General features: G+C 42.3%; 1 protein-coding gene across 14 annotated transcripts in view; it reads right to left on the reverse strand.

Annotated features, from left to right (window-relative positions):
• Positions 1-1,025: 1,025 nt before the first annotated feature.
• Positions 1,026-25,327, reverse strand: part of Exd1 (exonuclease 3'-5' domain containing 1) — a 49,699-nt gene continuing 25,397 nt past the window's right edge. For 11 of the 14 annotated variants that reach the window (XM_042275973.2, XM_076570380.1, XM_042275975.2 and 8 more), the window contains 5 exons: positions 14,897-15,001; positions 14,739-14,819; positions 8,257-8,400; positions 4,820-5,011; positions 1,026-2,533 (listed from right to left, as the gene is read on the reverse strand). In XM_042275973.2, coding sequence (XP_042131907.2) covers positions 1,874-2,533; positions 4,820-5,011; positions 8,257-8,400; positions 14,739-14,819; positions 14,897-15,001 — 1,182 coding nt within the window. In that variant the 3' untranslated portion in view covers positions 1,026-1,873. The remainder of the gene's footprint in view (positions 2,534-4,819; positions 5,012-8,256; positions 8,401-14,738; positions 14,820-14,896; positions 15,002-25,327) is intronic. The other 3 variants (XM_076570377.1, XM_042275976.2, XM_076570374.1) reach the window with 1 other exon arrangement.

Below are 25,327 nucleotides of genomic sequence, written 5' to 3' on the forward strand. Positions count from 1 at the left end.
AGGGCTGGGATCCACGCCCTCCTCTGGCTTCTGTGCACACGTGGTGCACAGATACACACACCGGCAAAACACTCATGCATATAAGAGAAAATAAATACAAATTCAAAACTTTCATTTAAAAGTTCTTTTCCTTTTTAAAAACGTTATTCATTTATGTATGAGTGCACTGCATGTATAACTACATGTCAGAAAAGGACATCAGATTGTATTATAAATGGTTGTGAGCCACCCTGTGGTTGCTGGGAATTAACTCGGGATTTCTGGAAGAGCAGCCAGTGCTCTTAACCACTGAGCCATCTCTCCAGCCCTAAAAGTTCTTTTTCATTTAAGAGCATTTCATTTAGTTTGTTTTGTTGCTGAGACGGGTTTCCTTTGCCCAGGCAGGCTTTGAACTCACTACAGAGCTGAGAATGAATTTTGGATCCCGTGCTTCTTCCTCCTAAGTGCTAGGACTACAGAGGTGGGCCACTACACCCTGCTTTGGGTCTGGAATCTGAGAGGGAACACTAATTCCTTCAGTGACTCTCATAAAACAACTGGTTGTCAGCCGGGCGGTGGTGGCGCACGCCTTTAATCCCAGCACTCCGGAGGCAGAGCCAGGCGGATCTCTGTGAGTTCGAGGCCAGCCTGGACTACCAAGTGAGTTTCAGGAAAAGGCGCAAAGCTACACAGAGAAACCCTGTCTCAAAAAACCAAAAAAAAAAAAAAAAACAAACAAACAAACAAAAAAAAACAACTGGTTGTCATTGCTGATCCTGGACTATCTCTGCATCTTCAAGGTGCAGTAACAGTCCTGTAACAGGGGTAGGCAGATTTTAAAAATTAGTGAAGCATGGTCTTCCCATGAAACCTAGGCTGCCCTCAAACTGCTACCTCCTGCCTAACTTCCCAAGGGCTGCAATCAGAGGTGTGCACCACCGTGTCTAGCTAGAATACAGATTTCTAAACAAGACTCCAGACCTAGGAATTCAGATATTACTCTCAAATTTCCACAATCTCACACAAAAAGGGAAAAAGAGAGATGATCTTGTGCCAAAGCAGGTTTATTGGTTGTTCTACACAAAAGAGTAAGAGTGATTTCTGAGCACTCAACACAAAGCGCCTTTTTCCAGCTGTCTTTCTTTCACTCTGAGAAAAGGTAACAGATCTAGGCAAATACAATGGACTCAAACTTAGATTTCCACAAAGCGGGCAACAAAGAAGCCAGCACCTCTGCTTCCTTAGGAAAGTGGACAAAACCTGAAGGTTGATGAGATGTAAAGAAGATGAGACTGAACCCTATAATGACATTACTTATTCTGTTGTAGAATACAACAGACAAAAATTCACAATTCAAGTAATATTTTAAGGAGAAAAGTACTGGTGAAGTTGGATGAGAAACCTTTTTTAACCTATAAATAAGGGTTTTTAGATTTACTTCACTCTGAAGGCCAAAAATAACCCAAACGCAAACAAACATAAAAATACAACTTGTTTTTGGTGATGCTGCAGACTGAACCCATGGCCTGCGCAGGCTGTACCAGCTCTGCCATCCACAGGAGCTGCCCACAATATTCCTAAACTGGATCCTTCCAGATACTGAGCACAAGCATTTTTTACTTCTTCAAATCCTCAGAACCTAAATTATGAGAAATGATTACTCAGGCTACTGGGAATATTTCTGCATATCAGAAGTTTGACTTGGTCCATTATTTCACTTATTCCTTCCATCCTAATCCAGACACCGGGAAGAAGCACTAACTGAAGGCCATCATTTTCCCAGAAGCCTGTGGTTCAGACCTAACCACCCTACCTACCCCAGGAGAAACTCACATGGACCCTGTTGGCAGGGTAGATGAGTCCCCTTCATGGACTCAGCAGCCAACCGTAAATCCTAAAACAGATTTGGAGATGGACTTATCCATGAATCTGTCTTCTCCAGCGCTGGGCAGGGTGGAAGTGTAGAAATCAGAGCATTCTCAGGAAGAGGGAAGGTGTCACTTGGTGCCCCCCAGCTTTCCGGGGGAAGGGAAGGAGACACCGAGGTGTCTTGATTTGGGCTTCTCAAAACTCCCTTATTTTCCACCATCAGCAACTGTTCTATCTCCTCCTTCAAAGAAAAATGTGACGGAAACGCATGCGTGGGAGTCACTGAGAGAGCCTTCTGGGTTCTCAGGTCTTCTGGCCCCCTTGACTCCCAACACATTGGTTTGTCCTCAGAATCCTCACTGGCTTCACCTTCCTTCATGGGAGGCAGAATTTGAGAATTTCCTGTGGTTTCTTTAGATTCTCTATCCAAAAAATTCTCATCCTTATAAGATCTGTGACACAGAAAGTGTGGAGCTGTGTCTACGTCCGAAGTTTTACAAACTAAAAAGCCCCTGACTGGGCCCTCTTTCCCTGGTGTGCGCCCGGCTGGTGTCTTTGGATGCAGCACCGTCCTTATGAGCAGGCCCTGCGCATTCATTCTGTACTGCTTCACAGCTCGCTCTCGGCGCTGCTTCTGGAAGTCCTTGAGTTGAAGAAGCTCCTCGGGCAGCTCCATACACTCAGGCTGGGAAAGCAAACAAGCACAGGTTTGCAAAGTCGGAACCAAACATGGTCCCTATCACCCCTGAGGAGAACAGGCAAGTGAGTTTATCCAAGTGTGTTCCTGCAGTGCCCTCTAGTGTTTCCAATATAATACTACTTTAAAATTTTGATTGTATTGTTTTGAGTAATTTAAGTATTTAAGAAAATTAAATATTTAAGTGTGTGTGTGTGTGTGTGTGTGTGTGTGTGTGTGTGTGTGTGTGTAAATACAGGAAATATGTTGCCCAGCCTGGCTTAAGTTGGCTTAGAAGGTGCACCCTCTGAAAAGCTTTAACACCCAGGTACAGTCAGTGTACATATGATCTCAGGTGTGTGTGTGTGTGTGTGTGTGTGTGTGTGTGTGTGTGTGTGTGTGTGCTGCCTGACTTAGTAAATGTGTGTCTGCACTGGATGACTTCTCATATGTGTGGTAACTGGGATCCCACTCAGGCTTTATAATAAGGTAGACTAGTATTCTATCAATGACCAACATCCCAAGTCCTAGATTACATGTCAACCCCCTCAAGTATGAATTTTTATAACTTTCTAAAATTATTCTACCCATATGGTAACATAGTTTTACATATTTTTTCAGTACCTTCTGGGGGGCAGGGTCTCCCCATGTAGCTCAAAATAATCTTGCACTTCCTATGTAGCCCACAGTTGCCTGGAACTCACCATACTCTGACCTTATTCTCCTAAGGACTAGAATTACAATTATGCACTACTGCTATGCTGTGTCACATATTCTGGGGGAATTTGCTGCTGTTTGTTTTAAGACAGGGTCTCATGTAGCTCAGGCTGGCACAGAATTCACTATGTAGTTCCGGATGACCTTGAAATTCCGATCCTCCTGTGTACTGGGATTACAGGTGTGAGCCACTATGTCCAGTTTATGTGGTTGTAGAGATCAAACTCGGGACTTCGTGTGCTAGGCAAGCCCTCTACCAACTGAGCTGCACACCCAGCTCTACTATCCTCTTATTTTTAATTTAAAAAAATCTGTCTGAACCTGGCAGTGGTAGCCCACGCCTTTAATCCCAGCACTCTGGAGGCAGAAGCAGGCAGATCTCTGTGAGTTTGAGGCCAGCCTGGTCTACAGAGCGAGTTCCAGGACAGCCAGGGCTACACAGAGAAACCCTGTCTTGAAAAACCAAAGGGGGCAGGGGTGGAAAAAGTAAAAAAAACAGCAGAAGAAAATACATGTTGATCTCTGTTCTCCATAAACTCAAGCACAGGCTAGCTCTCCACATATGGGTACAAATGTGGATACACCACACAGACATGCATGCACGTGACACAGACACACACATACACAATGTATCAATCTCAACATGGTGGCACATGCTTGTAATCCTAGCTCTTGAGAGGTGGAGGCAGGAGAATCAGGAGTTCAAGATCATCCTTAGATGTACAGTAAGTTCAAGGTCAATCCTGGATATATAACACTTCGTTGAAAAAACAAAACAGGGAGGTAGAGAAAAGACTCACTGGTTAAGAGAAACTGTTGCTCTTCTGGAGGACCCAGGTTTGGTTCCCAGTACCCACATGATGGCTCACAACTATCCGTAACTCGATTCTGGAGATCTGGTGTCCCTGCCGGCCTCCATCCATACTCCCTCCCACACACACACACACACACACACACACACACACACACACACACACACACACATATATTTTTAAAGGCAAAAAAGGGGATCTAGGTTGTAGCTCAGTTGGCAGGATACTTGTCTAGCATGAGTGAAGCCCTGAGTGTGATATGTAGCATTACAAAAACAGGGCATGGTGGCACAGGCCTGCAGCCCAGCACTGCCCAGGTGAAGGCAGAAAGATCAGGAACTCAAGGTCATCCTCGGTTACATAGCAAGTTTGAGGAAAACCGGGGACACAACAGTCCTTGTTGGAGAAAAAGAAGATTGAGCACAAGGCTATTCCATGAAAGTTGCTGTATTTGGGAAGAGTAGGTGTCACAGTCAAATCTGTAATTTGTGACAAATCCCAAGACTGTAATCCCAGCTGCTCCAGAAGGAGGCAGGACAGAGATCAAGGCCATCTTAGACAACTTGGTCAGACCTTTTCTTAAAACAAAAAATTTAGAAAGGGCTGTGCATGTAGTTCATTAGTCGGGGGTTTGCTGGGAACGTATGAGGTCTTCTGTTTGATCCCCAACACTGCAAACACACGAACCCACAAGGGAGTCCCCAAACCGACAGTGGGCAGAGGAAGAGACAGAGAACACACCACACCCACAGAAAGCTGCACTTACCTCTGTGCCTGCAAGCCGGTCTGCAGAACCTTCTCGATAGGTGTTTAGGTACCCATCCACCAGTGTGGTTAAGTCCGACATCATCTCATCCAAGAGTACCAAGCGGAGTGGAAGCAAGTAGGTTGTTTCCAGGGCCAAGATTTTCAATAAAGGGGGTGGAAGAGGTCTTGTCAACCATACTTCTGGATTTTCCTAGGGAGAGTAAAACCATTTTTCCCCAAGACAAGGTTTCTTTGTGTAATAGCTCTGGCTGGGATTGAAGGTATGCACCACCACTGGCCAGTCAGTTTTAATTAATAGTAAGTAAAATTTAGCCAGGTGGTACACAGTGCAGCCAGGGCTACACAGTGAGACCCTGCCTTGAAAAACAAACAAACAAAAAAACAGACAGACAGACAGACATAAGAACATAGTGTACCTAGATTTTTTTTTCCCTTAGATATCCCACACCAGACATGGATAAACACTGGGACCCCTGGGTACCCTAAAGTGAGTCAGAAAAAAGTAGGGTTGGGAGGGAGGCTGGTACATCAGGATTTCTTGCTCAAAGTTTGAGGATGCAGGCCTGCCATACAGCTTGCCTACTATGTCTAGGACCCTAGGTTTCATTGCCAGTATCACACAAGCCCACAAAGTTGGAGAGAGGGCTTGGAGTATAGTATAGCTCAATGACAGAGCACTTGCCTATCATATACAAAGTCCTGAGTCAATCCCTGGCACCACTGAAGGGAAAAATGCTAGATTTTAGCAATGACCAACTTTGTAGGTAATACACTCACAACCCAGGTTTGCATGTAAGGATATTATACACTGTGGTGGTTTGAAAGAAAATGACCCCCAACGTGAGCAGCACTACTAGCCACTATGGCCTTGTGGTCTTGTTTGAGGAAATGTGTCACTGTGGAGGCTGGCTTTGAGGGTCTCATATGCTCAAGCCATGCCCAGTGTCTCAGTTCACTTCCTGTTGCCTGACTGGCTCAAAAGGTTTTAGAGGAGAAGAATTGCCTAGAAACTATTCTCAGGATATTTTGATAAAGAATGTGGCTGCTTTTTTGCCTTTGTCCGACAAGTTTGCCTGAGGTTAAAGTGAAGAGTTTTAGATTAATTCCCTTGGCAGAGGTAATCTCAAAACAGCCTAGTATAGACTCTATTTTGTGGTTACTAGTGTTAAGGCCAGTGAAGATTTATAATGAAAAGGAGCAAGCTTAGCAAGGAAAAATATTTGAGGAGAAAAGGAGCATCAGAAAGTGGAATGGAGGGCTGGAGAGATGGCTCAGAGGTTAAGAGCACTGACTGCTCTTCCAGAGGACCTGAGTTCAATTCCCAGCAACCACATGGTGGCTCACAACCATCTGTAATGAGATCTGGTGCCCTCTACTGATCTGCAGTCATACATGCTGTATACTAAATAAATAAATATTTAAAAAAAAAATAAAAAAAAAAAAAGAAAGTGGAATGGAACTAAATCCTGTGTTCAAGTAAATAACCGGATTAAGAAATGGAATAAAGGGAGTGGTGACCTCAGCTAAATTTCCAATTTGTGAAAAGAAATTAAAGAAAAAATTGGAGCCAGGTGTGATGGTGCACACCTTTAATCCCAGCACTTGAAAGGCAGAGGCTGGCAGATCTCTGAGTTTGAGGTGGTCTATAAAGCAAGTTCCAGAACAGCCACGCTTAGGCAGCGAAGGAAACTATTGGAAAACAGAAAGCTGGTGAAGATGTAATTGAACAAAAGGGCCATGCTCCAGCCCCAGTAAGCAGCACAACTTGGCAGCTTTGGCCATGTGGTTCTAGCTTCAAGGATAGAAGAAAGGCATTATGGAATCTCCCTCTGCGACTAAGGAATGCTGCTGAGGCCAGGCATGCATTGGGGTGTCCCTGAATGGAGGCCTAGAGGAGCCATTGCACAAAGCTGTGAAGGTGAAGCCTGGATTGCCTTGGAGACCCCAAGATGTTGGAGATACCAGAACTGCTAACAGGGAGTGGAACCAGCCCAAGAGGAAGAAGTGTGTTGCAGCTCACAAAGCTGGAGTTGGAGATCTGAAGGAGATTTTGGCATCAGACATGGAGATGCAGAGTTTGGAGTTTGCCCAGCTGGTTTTTGGTCTTGCTCTGGTCCAGTATTTCCTCACTATGCTCCCTTCTCTGCATTTTGGAATGGCAGTGTATATCCCATGCCATTTTATGTTGAAAGTCTGTGATCTGCTTTTTTATTTTGATTTTATAGAGGATTATAGTTAAGAGATTGCATGAATCTCAGAAGAGACTTTGAACTTAAGACTTTTTAGACTATGGGGACTTTTGAAGTTGGACTAAATGCATTTTTGCATTATGATATAGCTACAAGCCTTTGGGGGCCAGGAAGTGGAACGTGGTTTGAAAGAAAATGGTCCCCCAAAGGGAGTGGCACCAATAGGAGGTATGGCCATGTTGGAGTAGATGTGATCTTGTTGGAGGAAGTGTGTCACTGTGGAGGCTGGCTTTGAGGTCTTATATATGCTCAAGCCACTCCCAGGGTCTCAGTTCACTTCTGTTGCCTGCAAAATGTTGTCACTTCTGCAGCACCATGTCTGCCTGCATGCCGCCATGTCCCGCCATGATGATAAGGGACTAAACCTCTGAAAATGTAAGCCACCCCATTACACGTTTTCCTTTATAAGAGCTGCTGTGGTCATGTGGCCATGTTGTCTCTTCACAGCAATAGTACCCTAACTAAGACATGCACTAAAGAAAATTTATATAGCTTTGGGAAAAGCAACTAAGATGATTTTGGTTCCAATGTCTTAATTCAAATTTCTATAAAACCTTCCCAATCCCAACTTGAAAATTTATTTCAGAGTACTTTTTCTTTTTCTTTCTTTCTTTTTCTTTTTCTTTTTTTTTTTTTTTTTTTTTTTTTTTTTTGAGACAGGGTTTCTCTGCGTAGTTTTGGTGCCTGTCCTGGATCTCGCTCTGTAGACCAGGCTAGCCTTGAACTCACAGAGATCCACCTGGCTCTGCCTCCTGAGTGCTGGGACTAAAGGTGTGCGCCACTACCACCCGGCCTTTCTTTTCTTTTTAAATTTATTTATTTATTATATACAGTGTTCTTCCTGCATGTGTTCCTGCAGGCCAGCAGAGGGCACCAGATCTCATTATAGATAGTTGTGAGCCACCATGTGGTTGCTGGGAATTGAACTCAGGACCTCTGGAAGAGCTGCCAATGCTCTTAACCTCTGAGCCATCTCTCCAGTACTCAAGAGTACTTTTTAATTCATAATAAAAAAATCTGGACTCTGGTTTCCATCCACTTGAAACCACGAACTGCTCCTCCCTGGCACAGCTAAGGCTCTGGCAATGCCCAGGCTTGCATGGCGGCTGTCACTTCCCCATCACAGAGGCTCACAGTCCTGTGCAGAGCACGCCTGGAGTCAAATGACACACCTTTTAACACTTACCTGAACACGTTTGCGTCTCTCTTCTAAAAAGGAGAGGTATTTAGGGGCAACTTTAAGGTGTCTGATTAAACTCTCCTGCAAAGTACTGATACAATTTGGAAGAAAACCACCCGTTTCCATGGAAAACTGAAGGACATCTGCTACCTAATATATGAAACAGAAAACAATTAACCCCACAACAACAACAAATGAAAATTAAGCAACACACAGAAAACTAGCTCATGTCAGAAATACTCTGGGAGACTTACCTGTAAGGGCTGGGATGTAGCTCTGCAGGTACCATGCTTGCCTAGCATGCCCCAGGCCCTGGGCTCCACCCCAGCAAAAACTAGACTTTCTGGTACAAGCCTGTAACTCCAGTACTTGGGAGGCAGAGGCAAGAGGATCATCATCTAGGACATGGGGAATTGGAGGCCAGCCTGGACTACATGAGATGAGAAAGAGACAGAAACATAGAGAGAGAGATGTTTAAATTCCATCTGCCCTGAGGTCATGCCACGGATGCCATAGGTAAATTTAAAGCAGGTCAGTCAACTTATTTTGAAAATAATCAAGCTAGGAGATAACACAGCTCTGCATTGTCTATTTTCTTCTCTCTTTTTGTTATTACACTTTGGTGCCTTTGGAGAATGGGAAAAAAGAATTTAAGGGTTTTTTTTCTTCAGAACAGAAGAAACACGTTCCTGTGACATTCAGCAAGGATGCAGTAGGCAGGACAAAGGCAGCGGAGTTAGCTGCTCAAGAACTGTGTTTCTTACTTAACAGCCACTCTGGCAACATTTTGGTAAGGAACACGAAAAAAATTAAGAATTGCTATATTGGGTTGGGGAAACAGCTCAGTGAGCAAAACATGTGCCATGGATGTGTGAGAATCTGAATCAGATCCCTAGAATCCACATAAAGCAAGACTTGGCAGATCGGATTCCTATCTGAATCCCAGTGCTCGCTCCTAGGGCAAGAGAGGAGGCAGCGACAGGAGGCTTCCCCAAAGCTCACAGGCCATCTAGCCTGGTGTGTGCAGCAGTGAACAGCAAGAGACCGTTGCAAAAGAGAAAGAAGGACCCATGCCCAAGGTTGTCTCCTGCCCTCCACATGTGCACACGGCCCCTTGGTGCCTGCACCCACACGTGCATGCACACGTATCACAAATATAGAGATTTTAAAAACTGCAAGAATAATTTTTCTGGATGCCACAGGTTGAATAATGACTGTCTATGCCTATGCTGGGTATGGTGGAGCTTGCCAGTAATCCCAGTGTTTGGGAGGCAGAGGCAGAGAATTGGGGACTTCAAGGTCATCCTCAGTTTGAGACTAGTCTGGGTAACATGAGACCCTGTCTTTAAACAGACAAAAAAAAATCTATTTCTTAATCCCTAGAATCTGATTAAGGTTCTTAAGATGAATTATCCTAAATCATTTGAGTAGGTCCTAAATAAAATCAAATGTTTTGCTCTGAGACAGGGTCTTAAAATGTAGCCCAAGCTGGCTTAGAACTACGTAACTGAGGCTGGCTTGGCAGGGTGGCCCCCTCACTTCAGTTCCCCCAGTGTCGGAACTGTGGGCGTGTGTTGTCATATCCGGCTCACATGGGCTCTTTTAAAGTCACAGATGGAGAGTGAACAAAAGTGGACCAGAGGGGAAGGTGACAGGAGCAGATGACAGGGTATTTTTACTTTCCATCTGGGTGGGGCACATGCATGCTGTCTCACACTTGTGAAGGCCACAAGACAACTTGCGGGAGCTGCTTCTCTCCTTTTATCATATGAGTTGTAGGAACTGTGCTCAGGACTGGCAGCAAATGCCTTCATCTGGTAAGACAGCTTGTCAGCCCTACTTTTTCTTTATTTTCTCCTTCCTTCTTTTTTTTATTTTTATTTTTTATCAGCTTGATACAGTACAAATTCTTTTTTATTCTTTTTTTTTTTTTGGTTTTTCGAGACAGGGTTTCTCTGTGTAGCTTTGCGCCTTTTTCCTGGAACTCACTTGGTAGCCCAGGCTGGCCTCTACAAATTCTTATGCTAATAGTGAAATGTTTGATTGAGGCTTGCCCAGTAATTGAGTAAAACCAAAACTTATTATAAGCCACAGTCATCCTAGGGTCCCCCCTGCTATGTAGCCTCCCTGGTTCTGTGGGTTGCAGTCTGATTGTTCTTTGCTTTATATCTAGAATCCACTTATGAGTGAGTACATACCATGTTTGTCCTTCTGAGTCTGCGTTACCTCACTCAGGATGATATTTTCTAGTTCCATCCATTTGCCTGCAAATTTCATGCTGTCATTGTTTTTCTCTGCTGAGTAATACTCCATTGTGTATATGTACCACATTTTCTTTATCCATTCTTCAGTTGACGGGCATCTAGGTTGTTTCCAGGTTCTGGCTATTACAAATAATGCTGCTATGAACATAGTTGAGCATGTATCTCTGTGGTATGATTGAGCATTCCTTGGGTATATGGCCAAGAGTGGTATGGCTGGGTCTTGAGGTAGATTGATCCCCAATTTTCTGAAAACCCGCCATACTGATTTCCACAGTGGTTGTACAAGTTTGCATTCCCACCAACAGTGGAGGAGTGTTCCCTTTGCTCTGCATCCTCTCCAACATAGACTATCATTAGTGTTTTTGATCATAGCCATTCTGACAGGTATATGGTGGTATCTCAGAGTTGTTTTGATTTGCATTTCTCTGATAACTAAGGATGTTGAGCATTTCCTTAAATGTCTTTCAGCCATTTGAGATTCTTCTTTTGTGAATTCTGTTTAGCTCTTTAGCCCATTTTTTAATTGGATTGTTCAGTATTTTGATGTCTAGTTTCTTGAGTTCTTTATATATTCTGGAGATCAGCCCTCTGTCAGATGTGGGGTTGGTGAAAGTCTTTTCCCATTCTGTAGGCTGTCTTTTGACCATGTCTTTTGCCCTACAAAAGCTTCTCAGTTTCAGGAGGTCCCATTTATTAATTGTTGTTCTCTGTGTCTGTGCTACTGGTGTTATATTTAGGAAGTGGTCTCTGGTGTCAATGCGTTCAAGAGTACTTCCTACTTTCTCTTCTATCGAGTTCAGTGTAACTGGATTTATGTTGAGGTCTTTGATCCACTTAGACTTGAGTTCTGTCCATGGTGACAGATAGGGATCTATTTGTAATCTTTTACATGTTGACATCCAGTTATGCCAGCACCATTTGTTGAAGACACTTTCTTTTTTCCATTGTATAGTTTTGGCTTCCTTGTCAAAACTATACAATGTTTTGGGTTTTTTGTTTTGTTTTGTTTTTGGTTTTTTGTGACAGGGTTTTCTGTGTAGATCCAGCTATCCTGGAACTCACTCTGTAGACCAGGCTGGCCTCCAACTCACAGAGATCTGCCTCCCTCTGCCTCTCAAGTGCTGGCATTAAAGGTGTGCACCACTATGCCCGGCTCCTACTTTATCCTTTTACCTTTGTTTTCTAAGAATTATTTTTTCAGAGATAGGATCTTACTTAGTAACCCTGACTCTCCTGGAACTCACTCTATAGACCAGTCTGGCCTCAAACTCAGAGATCCACCTGCCTCTGTTTCCTAAGCAGTGGGATTAAGGGCAATCAACATTCATAGCCTGAGGCTTATTTTTAATTTTTAAAAGATGAATCTTTTTATTTCATGTGTATGAGCGTTCCCCGCCCCCCCCACGCCATGTATGTATGTATGAGCACTAAGTGTATGCCTGTTGCCTGAGGAGGCCAGAAGAGGGCACCAGACCCTCTGGAACTGGAATTATGGAGCACTGTAAGCCACTATGTGGTTGCTAGGAATCAAACTCATGTCCTCTGGAAGAGAAGCATGTGCTCTTAACCCGAGTCACCTCTCATACTCTTTATGTATTTGTACATGTCTATGTTACTGCATGCATATGTGTGTACAGATGTTTGCAACTGTGTGTGCAAGCGAAGACCAGAAGAGGGCAGTGGAGTGTCTTCCATCACTCTGCCTAGTCTTCTGAGACAGGGTCTCTTTCTGAACCTGGGGCTTGCGGTTTCTCAGCTAGGCTGGGAGTCAGCAAGCTGCAGTGAGCTTGCTGTCTCTGCCTCCCTCAGAGCTGGCATTACAGGTGTTTACGGGGACACTCAGCTTGTTATGTGGGTGCTGGGACCCTAATATGACCCTCACCATTACACAGCAAGCATTTTTAACTGATGAACCATTTATCCAGCATTGCACACATACACACACACCCTTTTTTTTTTTTTTTTTTTTAAGTTTTTGAGACAGGGCCTTATGTGGTCCAGGCTGGCCTTGAACACTAGGTAGCTGAGACTGGCCTTGAAATCCCAAATCTTCTTGCTTCCTATCAACAGAATGACATACTCTGAAGAGGGAGAAAGGAGTCACAAAACAATGAATGTGCGTGGCCTCAAGCTACTGAGAAAGGCAGTGGAGCCCCGAGGGGAAAACTCAGTAGTTAGGGTCGTCCTTGGCTACAGAGTTTGAGGTCAGGGCTACATGAGTCTCGTCTCAAAAACAATCAAAGCCCCGCTAAATATGCTGGGTTTGGTAGAGCAAGCCCATGATGCCAGCACTGCCCATGATGCCAGCACTGCCCACGATGCCAGCACTGCCTATGCCAGCACTGCCCATGATGCCAGCACTGCCCATGATGCCAGTACTGCCCATGATGCCAGCACTGCCCATGCCAGCACTGCCCATGATGTCAGCACTGCCCATGCCAGCACTGCCCATGATGCCAGTACTGCCCATGCCATCACTGCCCATGCCAGCACTGCCCATGATGCCAGTACTGCCCATGCCAGCACTGCCCATGATGCCAGCACTGCCCATGATGCCAGTACTGCCCATGCCAGCACTGCCCATGCCAGCACTGCCCATGATGCCAGCACTGCCCATGATGCCAGCACTGGGGATGCAGAAGACGGTGGATAGCTGCAAGTCTGAGAGCAGACTAGGCTACACAGCAAGTATAAACAGACCTACACAGAGAAACCCTGTCCAAAGGTTTTGTTCCTAAGCAAGGGAGCAGTCACTCCCAATAACCTCTAGAACAATCTTGCTGTCGCCCTGACTCTTACCCAGGAAAAGTGATGTGAGCCTTCTCATCTTCAGAACTGTAAGAGGACTATAACTAAGGACTATAACTTCAGAACTATAACTAAAGGAGCCAGGCCAAATTTGTGATCCATTATAGCAACAATGCTTGCCTTCTATGCAAGGCCTTGAGTTCATTCGATAGCAAGGAAAACAATATTTATGCGGACAGCTTCAGGGGAACAAGGGAGACTCCTCTGAGACTTTGGGAGTAAGCATGGCGCATGGGCAGTGTCAATACTATACACTGAAGGATTCTAAAAGAAGGCCCAAAGGAACTGCAAACCTAAGAAATGGTACACACTTCATGAGTAGATACATACAGAGTAAAATGAGCCACATATTCAAACAAGAAATTGAACTTAGGAATTGATCCTCAAAAATAATAACCAATCCCCAGCACCAAAGGGAAAAAAAGAAAAACCAAGGGAAAGGAGGGAAGGAAAGACACAAGAACAAGAGGGAAAGAGAGAAACCACACTGGGACCAGAGGTTTTACTGCTTTCAGGGTCCAATCAGAAACCAAATGAGTTTTAAGAATGGGCTAGGCAAGGCATTTCTCATTTCCTTCCGGTCCCTTGCAAGAACCCATTCAAATCTTATCAAGTTATTATTTTGAGCCAGGTAGGTTTTTTTTTCATTTTTAAGAAAAAATTATTTATTTACTTTGTTTTATATGTGTGTTCACCTGCTTTCATGTGTGTGTACCATATGTATACTCGGTGTCTGTGGAGGTCAGAAGAGGGCATCAGTTCCCCTGGAACCAGAGTTACTGATAGATATGTGGGTATTGGGAACAAAACTAGGGTCCTCTGCAATAGCAACAAGTGCTCTTAACTACTAAGCCATCCTGATAGCCCCATAAATAGGGTTTTTTTTAAAAGGGCTGTAATAGTCTCAACAACCTACACCCTTGAGGTAAACACATGATAAAGGTGAGATGTGCTTTTTCACTTCATATTAAGTCTCCACATCAGACTTCTGAATGACCTTCAAATTTCTGAAGTTTCTGAATGTCATGGCATACCCAGCTTCCTTCTTACCTTTACAATTCTAGAGTAAAAAGAGAAGACTTCCTCTTATATGATTCTAAGTCACTTTCTATACAATTTTTATAGTTCTCACAAGTTATAGACATAATTCATGCGAGAAGTGGGCAGGAATGGCCACCAGGAAAAACAGGCTCAATCTTTTATTTTTTAAGGGTCTCCCTGTGTAGCACTGGATGATGTGAAGCTCTCTATGTAGACCAAGCTGGCCTTCAACTCACAGAGAGCCACCTGCCTCTGCTTCTCAAATACTGGGAGTAAAGACATGTGCCACCACACATGGCACAATCATTTTTTAGACAGGGAATCTTCTACTAGGATCCATGTGTGCTGGCTTTTCTTCAGCATTCCCCTTCATACCTGTGTGTCAAAGACATTGTTCAGCATGATTCCATACTGATGAGACAGGCAATCCGAAAGCCATCGACAATCATGGATAACCTACGGAGTCAGAAGATGGAGAGTCATTAGGACCTACCCTAACCTCATCACTACAGGAATCAGCTTCTAATGCCCACCTTCAAGATTCTCTTGTCTTCTAAAATCATCTGAAGTCCATTGTTGAAAGCACGAGTTCCCAGAAGAAAAATATCAAACAAGTAAACTCGGCTGTTTGTGGCCACCTACAACAGATAATACCACGGAATGAGGAAAGACCACAGGAGGGATCCGAGGACCAAAAGCACAGGACACAGATGAAAACGAGGCGCATCCTCACTGTTAAGCTGGCAGCGGTCATTCAAATGATAGAACGGGACTTAGGGAGGTGGCTCTGTGGTTGGGTGCTTGCTTAATATGGGTGAAATTCTGGGTATCTCTGATTTGATATTGATACCTTTGATACTGATACTGCAATAAATAAGATGGAAGTACAATTACTAGGATTTTCAGAAGGAAAGAAAAGAGTAAACAGGTAAACTTGCTATGTCAACCAGGAAAGCTTGATGGGTTTTTTCTTTTTCTTTTGAGATACAGTAAGCATGATAAATATATGTATTCATTTCTATCACTTATGATATTTACCCTTTATTCTTTCAAAATTCATACATGTATGCAATATATATTGATCATATTTACCCCTTACTCCTTACTTCCAACTCCCCCCAAAACCCATCACATCTCCTTCACAACTTCAAGTCCTCTTTTTTAAATTTTTTAATCCATTGAATCAAATTAGCACTGCCCATCTACACTAGAGCATGGAGTCACCCACTGGGGAAGGGACAACCTTCCAGTGGCCCCACTCTTAAAGAAAAATCACTCTCCCTCCCAGAAGTTATCAACTGCCAATAAACAGGGGTAGGCCTTGGGAACTCCTTCCCTGAACACCAAATATTGTGTGTGTTTGTGTGTGTGCGTGCATGAAGGCCAGAGGACAACCTCAGGCATCAGCAACTAATTTAAATTTGTTTTCAGTTATTCTTGTGTGGAATGGGTAGGCGGACACATATGACACAGGACACGTGGTTGGAGTGACTTGTCGGGGTTGGTTTTCTTCTTCCACCATGTGGAGCTGTGGATCAAACTCAGTTTGGCAATCTTGGTAGCAAGCAATCTTGCTGGCCCAGATTCTTTTTTGTTTTGTTTGTTTGTTTTTTGAGACAAGGTTTTTCTGTGTTCTGGCTGTCCAGGAACTCACTCTGTAGCCCAGGCTGGCCTCAAATTCACAGAGATCCACCTGCCTCTGCCTCCCAAGTGCTAGGGTTAAGGTGTGCACCACCACTGCCTGGATTTTTTTTTTTAAGACAGGGTCTCTTACTGGCCACTAGGGTAGTCTAGTTAGCCAATGAGTCCCAGGACCTGCCTGTTTCTGCTTCTCCAGTTCTGGGATTACAAGCACATGCTACTATATTTGGCTTCTGAAAGTTGTGAGTTCTAAGTGTAAAATTCAGGTCCTAAAAACTGAACAGTCACCCCAGCCCTTAATATGATATTGACATAAAAAACTAGATACATTTTTATCACTCCCTGAATCTCTTGAGAACTTCTCTTCGTCAGGGGGCCATCCATACTGAAGACAGGAATGTAGCAAGTGAGAAGACTTTATAAAAACATCACTGAAGAGAGGTAAGATGGCTGAGTTGCTAGAGGTACTGCCAACCCTGAGAACCGGAGCTCAATCGCAGGACACACGAGATAAAAGGAGAGACTGACACCTGCAAGTCGTCCGATGACCTCTATACATGCTGCTTAGCCCTGGCTGTCCTGGAACTCACTGCATAGATCAGGCTGGCCTTGAACTCAGAGATTCACCTGCCTTTGCCTCCAGAGTGCTGGGATTAAAGGTACCACCACTGCCCAGCTATTTTTAATTTTTAAAATGTGTGTATAGATGTTCTGCCTCACGTATGTCTGTGCACCACATGCATGCCTGGTATCTTCCAAGGTCAGAAGTGGGCACTGGACCCCATGGAATTAAAGTTACAATCAGCTGTGAGCTGCCATGGGGATGTTGAAAATTAATAGGCTCCTCTTCGAGAACAGTAAGAACTCTTAACCCTTGATCCATCTCTTCCATACCCACTGGCCTTTTTTAAAATAAATGAGCAATAGAAGAATGGCTATTCTAAAGACTCGGGGGGTATCTCGGTGAAAGAGTGCTTATCTAGGATATAAGAGGCTCTAGGTTCAACCCCAGTAGTTCCAAGGGAAAAAAAGGAAAACAATAATGGACATTCTAAGTGAGTTCTTGAATGACAAAAGACTATTAAAATACATATACACAAGCCGGGCGGTGGTGGTGCACACCTTTAATCCCAGCAGAGGCAGGCGGATCTCTGTGAGTTCAAGGCCAGTCTGGGCTATAGAGTGAGTTCCAGGAAAGGCTCCAAAGCTACACAGAGAAACCCTGTCTCAAAAAGAAAAAATACATATACACAGTGCCAGGTGGCAGTGGCACATGCCTTTTATCCTAGTACATGGGAGGCAGAGACAGGTAGATCTCTGAGTTCAAGGCCAGCCTGGTCTATAGAGTAAGTTACAGGACAACCAATATACATGCATATGTGTATATATGTATATATGTATTGGTATGTAGTGGTATTTGCTCCACCCATGACCTTGGGCTATAGGGCCTGAAGGAGGTGGTGATAATAAATATGAATACTTAATGTATATAACAATAACCCTTCAGAGCAATCTTAATGCCATTCAGATTATTTCTAAGGAGGAAAGATCATCTCTAATTGATAGAACAAAGTTGTGGAAATCATATGTTTCATAAAAAAATGTATGATTCCATGAAATCTCTAGAATCCTTTACAACAGAGGAGGTTCAAACACACACACACACGTAATAACATTGCCAGGTGGCTCTTATAAAATGGCTTATCCTGTCATCATCCATGAGAAGCCAGCAGATGATACACATCCTGAAGAATATATAGAATATATCTGGCAACCTATTCATATAAGGGATTTAAAACACATTAGGGAGGCTGTAGTTACCTATGGCATACATTCAACATATGTAAAACAGTTGTAAAATACATGGTCTTCTAGAAATAGAATTATATCAGATGATTGGAATTAGTTAATTTCAACTGTGTTAGAATATAGCTAGCAGTTACAATGGAAAAGCTGGTCAAGATAAAAAGCAAAGGCCCTTGAGCAGCAACGTAAAATGAAAGGTTTTGAGATCTCGCAAGATCAAATTCTTGGTGAGGGCCATTTTGCTGATATAAATGTACAAGGTACCACTGATGAGCATACAGTATCTCTATGCTATATAGCAGCTTTAAATGCTTGTGAAAAAATTTCAGAACCAGGGAAACCAACTGAGCTATACATGAAGGTCTTCCATGGGTCAAAAGAACCATTTACTGATTTTTTTTTAACAAAGACTGACCAAGACTCTAAACAAGACAGTATCAGCTGGGTGGTGGTGGTACATGCCTTTAATCCCAGCACTCGTGAGGCAGAGCCAGACAGATCTCTGTGACTTTGAGGCCAGCCTGGTCTACAGAGCGAGATCCAGGACAGGAACCAAAACTACACAGAGTAACCCTGTCTTTAAAAACCAAACCAAACCAAACAAAAACAAAAAAATAGCTGGGCAGTGGTAGCGCACGCCTTTAATCCCAGCACTCGGGAGGCAGAGGCAAGTAGATCTTTGTGAGTTCAAGGCCAGCCCTGGACTACAGAGTGAGATCCAGGAAAGGCGCAAAGCTATACAGAGAAACCCTGTCTCGAAAAAAACAAACAAAAAAGTATCAGAACAAGAATTAAATAAGTATTAACTCAATCTTTGGCTTTTGACAATGCTAATACAGAATGAAAAAGAATACTTATACCTTTAAAGGTCAGGAATCCAGAACTTAACTGTATTCTAGTCATACGCTCCTCTAGACACTCCTCTACAGGGATTTTGATGCAGATATTATATTGGAATGGACATTTCTAACATGTAAACCGAGTAAGAATTTAAAGACTTATGTAGAAAAAAAATCTCTGATTTAGTTCTAAAAGGAAAATTGAGACTTCATCAGTTGACAGGAATGGACCCAGCAGAAACTGCAGTACCTTTAACTAATGAGGAAACTTCCTCACTATGGAAAGATAATAAATATTGGCAAAGAGCCTGCTGTATATTTTTGGGAGAGATTAACAATTGTTATCCCAAAAGCAAGAGAATAGAATTCATAAAAAGAACTGAATGGGTCCTTCCTCACACTGTACAGCAAAAACTAATCTCTAGAGTCCCCACAATCTATATTGATGCAAATAAATCAAGAAAGGCAAGATATAAATCAGGAGACTGAAGTAAAGTAGCTCAAAGCACCTACAATTCTGAACAAAAAGAAGAACTGTATGCCATTTTTATGGTCCTACTGAACTTCATGGACCCTCTCAATATAGTTACTGACTCTCAATAGGCAGAGAGAGTTGTTTTACATCTTGAAACTGCTGAATTTATTCCTGGTGAGTCAGAATTAACTTCACTATTTATACAATTACAGGAAATAATCAGAAATAGGGAACATCCTATATATATAACACACATCAGATCCCATACAGGTCTGTACAAGGTAATGATGAGATTGATCAATTATTAATAGGTAATGTGCTAGAAGCCTCAGAATTTCATAAGAAACACCATGTAAATAGCAAAGGTTTGAAAAGGGACTTTTCCATCACTTGGCAGTAAGCCAAGGAAATTGTAAAAAAATGTCCTACTTGTTTCTTCTATAACCAAACTCTATTACCTGCAGGAAGCAATCCTAAAGTTATACAAAGAAATGAAATTTGGCAAATGGATGTGTTTCATTTTGCAGAATTTTGAAGATTTAAGACTGACAATGTGGGCTGGAGAGATGGCTCAGCAGTTAAGGGCACTGGTTGCTCTTCCAGAGGTCCTGAGTTCAATTCCCAGCAACCACATGGTGGCTCACAACCACCCATAATGAGATCTGGTGTCCTCTTTTGGCCTGTAGTCAAACATGCAGGCAGAACACTATACATAATAAATAAATAAATCTTAAAAAAAATAAGACTGACAATGCTCCAGCATATGTCTCAAATAAAATGAGATCTTTTTTTGCTTATTATAATATAAAGCATGTTACAGGTAAACAACACAATCCCGCAAGCCAAGCAGTCATAGAAAAATCCAATCAAACTTTAAAGGATATGCTAAATAAATAGAAAGAGGTAACAATGACCCCTAGAAATAGATTACATAATGCTTTATTAACCTTGAATTTTCTCAGTGCTGATGAAAAAGAGACAACAGCTGTGGAGAGACACTGGACAACAAAAAAACCCCTAAGTTAAACCAACCAGTTTACTTCAAAGATGTATTGACCTCAGAATGGAACCCAGGATATGTCCTAGGTTGGGGAAGGGGTTTTGCTTCTGTTTCTGCAGGAGAAGAAAAGCTATGGATACCAACAAAATTAATTAAAATTTTCTTCAAACAGGAGAAACCCCTTGATGAGGAGAAGGAATAGCTCATCCACCAATGTGACAATTCTACAAGTTGTAAGGAAAACTCAACAAACAAGGGTCAGGGCAGGGTTCTGTTTTTTGTCTTTACAGGATAATAAGAATACCCATCTTCAAGAAATCATAAGGCCTTGGACACCTAGATGTCTACTGCATAAAGGAAGGACATATTGGTACCAATATACTTCACAGGGTAATATCTCACTGCCTAACATCTGTATCTCTTTAACCCTAGAAAAGTGGTCCCACTTCAATTATAAATCAAGCTGGCCAGACGGTGGTGGCGCATGCCTTTAATCCCAGCAGAGGCAGGCAGATCTCTGTAAGTTTGAGGCCAGCCTGATCTACAGAGAGTTCCAGGATAGCCAAGGATACACAGAGAAATCCTGTCTTGGAAAAAACAAAACAAAACACAGAGAAACCCTGTCTTAGAAAACAAAACAAACAAACAAACAAAAAACAAAACAAAAAAAATAAATCAAGCTGGCTTTGGAGCTGGAATGTGGCTCTCTCCTTCTCTAAACCCAAGAATATTGCTAAAAGAAAAATTAGGAGATTCTGTCTCATATCAGAAGAATGGACTGGTGTGAGACAGAAGAAAACCAATAATGTAGGGACCATTGTTGTCAAATTTCTATTTCTCTCCATGCTTATCCTTGATTTCTGGGAATCCTTCCTCAAATCACCCTAAATCCAAACTGTCCATTTTGATATTAATAATGTTCAAGTTTTCCACAGTAAAAATAAGTCTTCCCAATAGCAATCTCTGAAGTCTCCAGAAGACAGACAGGGCCCCACAACAAGGACTCTACTCGGTCCAGAAAGATGCCATCGTACCTAAGAACATACTTAATGATCAGCCTTGAACTGATAGTTCTTCAGGACAGTTCCAAGATGAGATGGTCTATCATACTACACTTCTAGCCAGAATCTCAAAACAATCTTACCCATTACTCTGAGACTGGCTGCAGACTCTACAGTTAGTCCTATTGAGACCTAACTATCTGAGCTTTCGTACAGGACCCCATAGAGATATTGTTGCCCCCAAACAGCAGGAAGCAATCCTAAGAAAGTGACACCTCCTCTCCCAAACCCCTCTCAGCATTATAGATGAATGGTTATAGGACTGGGGGGTGGAACAATAAAATTTAGACTCAGTATTCTCCTTTAGAAAAGAAAAAGGGAATGGATAGGTATAGTATATTAACGTAGATCATTGTATCTACTAGTAAACTTATTTAGCAAATTATCAGCCTTGGATAATTTGCACTAATATGGATTCTTGTATATTTGATACAAATGTAAACTATTCTTATATTCCTATTTAAGATAATTTGTATATCGATACTGCTGTGGGACGGTCTGTATGTCAAATTGCTCTGATTTGTCAATAAATAAAACACTGATTGGACAGTGGCCAGGCAGGAAGTAGGTGGGACAAGGAGAGAGGAGAATTGTGGGAAGCAGAAGGCTGAGGCAGAGAGACACTGCAGCTGCTGCCATGACCAGCAGCATGTGAAGACGCCGGTAAGCCACCAGCCACGTGGCAAGGTATAGATTTATGGAAATGGATTAATTTAATCTATAAGAACAGTTAGCAAGAAGCCTGCCACGGCCATACAGTTTGTAAGCAATATAAGTCTCTGTGTTTACTTGGTTGGGTCTGAGAGGCTGTGGGACTGGCGGGTGACAAAGATTTGTCCTGACTGTGGGCAAGGCAGGAAAACTCTAGCTACATGATACAAATACAAAATTATATTTGTTGTATTGTACATATATTTCTATTCCTGTTTGAAATATTTTACATATTGATACAAATGTAAGACTATATTTGTCATACTGTATATATGCCCTACTTCTGTTTAGGACATTTTGTATATTGGTACAGATTTAGGATATTGTTATCATAATGCATTATACATTTCTACCTCCATTTAAGACATTTTGTATATTGTCACCATTTTGAGGTCATTGTCCTTATACGGTAAACAGACTGTTTATCTTGTTAATGTGAAGCTTTAGTCCTTAGGTTATTTAGGTAGATAAGACTTACAGAATTATAGTAATCCATGCTTGTCACTTCTATACTTATGTTAGGTTCTCCAGATTTACAGAAACATATGTCAGATGGATAAGTCATCTTCAAACACTTCATAGACCTAGAGAATATGGCATTTAAATGTTTTGATAACTTAGAATTCTGTTGACATGAAACACGATTGCTTTTGGCAGCACAGGTCTGATCCTGAGAAAATGTTGGGCTTCTAAGACATTTCCATTTGAAAGTTTGACTTCTTGGCACAAATTGGCCTGCTGGGCAAAGAACTGCCCTTGCCTAGACTGCTGACAGTACAAATGCTATTCTTTCTGGACAAGCAGGACACAAGGAAAAGCAACTATTGAACTCTGCCAAGACAGGGTAAGATGGCCTTTCAAAATTCCTGCTTCTAAAAATGGTCTGTCAGATATTCTAGGCCTGTAGCCAAACTAGATGCCCCAGTGATGCTGAGAAACTTTAGGTGACTGTCCATGCTGCCAGCTGTCTCTGTCTATTTTCAGAAATTGCTTGCATGCATTTTCCATTTTTCTCAGGTATTATTATGTTCCTTCTCAGGTCTTTGATAGAGTTGAAGACTAGATAGTTACAGTTACAATCTTCTCGTATCTTACCTAGAACATATCAAGTACTAGAGTTAGAATCTTAAGGATAGGACAGCTATTGGAGTAATCTTGGTAATTTGCCATTTACCTATGATCTGGACATTTCTGGACATTTAGCATGTCTTTCTTGTTTGATGTTGTTCTTGTTGGTTGTAGTTCCATTTTTGTTTATGTTATTACCCTTTGTTTTTCCTGGACAATACTTGATAATCATTCTTTTAGTATATAGTTTGCACTAAGTTTAGAACAGTCTTATTAAGACAAAAAGTGGAAATGTAGTGGTATTTGCTCCACCCATGACCTTGGGCTATAGGGCCTGAAAGAGGAAGCGCTTCTTGCCATTGTATGTGACCACTTAAAAGGAAAGGGAGAAGGGTTATGAGCCCCTTCTCCCTGCTTCCTGCTTCCTGGTGTGATCAAATTGCCAGGTGGATTCGCTCATGGTCAGATCAGAGGATGACTGTGGTATTTTATTTGTATGTTAACAAATAAGCTTTGTGGGGCTGGAGAGATGGCTCAGAGGTTAAGAGCACTGACTATTCTTCCAGAGGTCCTGAGTTCAATTCCCAGCAACCACATGGTGGCTCACAACCATCTCTAACAAGATCTGGTGCTCTCTTCTGGCCTGCAGTAATACATGCTGTATACATAATAAAGAAATAAATCTTTAGGGGAAAAAAAAAGATGATGCTGTGGGATGTTCTATATGGCAAATGTGTTGCTCTGATTGGTTAGTAAATAAAACACTGATTGGCTAGTAGTCAGGCAGGAGGAAGTATAGGCGGGACAAGGAAAAGAATTCTGGGAAGTGGAAGGCTGAGTCAGAGTCACTGGCAGCCGCCACCATGACAAGAAGCATGTGAAGACACCAGTAAGCCATGAGCCACGTGGCAAGGTATTGATTTATAGAAATGGATGAATTTAAGCTATAAGAACAGTTAGCAAGAAGCCTGCCACGGCCAAACAGTTTGTAAGCAATCTAAGTCTCTGTGTTTACTTGGTCAGGTCTGAGCAGCTGTGGGACTGGCGGGTGACAGAGATTTGTCCTGACTGTGGGCAAGCAGGAAAACTCTAGCTACAAGATGATGTAAAAATAATAATAAATAAATAAATAAATAAATTTTGCCTGGAGATCAGAGGAAAAAGCAAGCCATTTTAAGTAAACACAAAGTCAGGCAGGGGCACTTAGCAGGCAGGGTCTTTGTGTGTTTAAGGCCACACTAGGGAACACAGCCAAGCATGATGACACAGGCCTTTAATCCCAGTACCAACCATAGAGACCTGGAGGTCTGTACAGACAGGCAGTGACAAAGAAGTGAGGTAGCTTGGCTAAGAGCCAATGAGAGGACTAAACAGCAAGGCAATAAAAGTCTGGGTAGACAAGAAGTTATGGCACTTTGGAATCTGTGGCGTGGTGAGGTAAGGTTAGCTGGTGGCTATTTCTATTTCACTGATCTCTAAGGCTTTCACCCCTAGTTTTGGCTCTGTGTTTTTAAATAAGACCACTTAGAAATTCATCTATAATTTGCACCCACATGGGAAGAATTCATTATAAAACCATTGGTGGCCTTACAGGGCGAGGGTTATAGGTCCCCAGGCTCAGTCGGAGTTACAAGCAATCTGGCTACAGCAGTTAGATCTCCAACTCATGTGACCAGAGTCTTTTTAGCTTTCTTTAGCACCTGGTGCGTGGTAGGCTCTCACTTTCTCTGGATTTCCATCTTGGACTGCCACCATGCTAGGTAGCTGCTTTGAAATTCCCTCAAATGTCTACTGTTCTACAAATTTTCCCCACATTAAAAAATGGGAAACATTTTTACAATGGAAGGAAATTGGTTTTTGTTTGATAACACATTAGGCAGTATAAAAATGGAACAATTAAATGAGGGGATAATTAATGTTGATAGGATGTATGTAATATCAATTATGAATATTATTTGTTTAATTATCCTTATTTTAGTAATAAAGAGGTTGGTCAATTTAAGTGCCAAGATAAAAAGCTTTAGAAAAACCTGCTAAAATGAATCATAGAGAAATTCAGACCCAGACAGAAGAATTTAAAGGTGAAATTATTTCAGGATTGAATTATACAGTTACAGAGAGACAGCCTGTTTTCAAACAACCGAACTTAATCTATCCGATAACCTTACAGGAACTACCTGCTCAAGGGTGTGTACAAGCTAACTGGATTCCAGTGGAAATGTTAGATTTAAGGAGTATCATATGGCATGCATAATCCATTTGTAAAGCAAATGTTAATCTTGTGATCAACTTGTAATACAATTGTTCCTCAGGACTGGAAAGAATTGGTAACAGCTGTCCTGGAGTCTGAAGCACAATTACAG

The sequence above is a fragment of the Peromyscus maniculatus genome, chromosome 4 (genome assembly GCF_049852395.1).
Source record: "Peromyscus maniculatus bairdii isolate BWxNUB_F1_BW_parent chromosome 4, HU_Pman_BW_mat_3.1, whole genome shotgun sequence".
Taxonomy (NCBI): domain Eukaryota; kingdom Metazoa; phylum Chordata; class Mammalia; order Rodentia; family Cricetidae; genus Peromyscus; species Peromyscus maniculatus.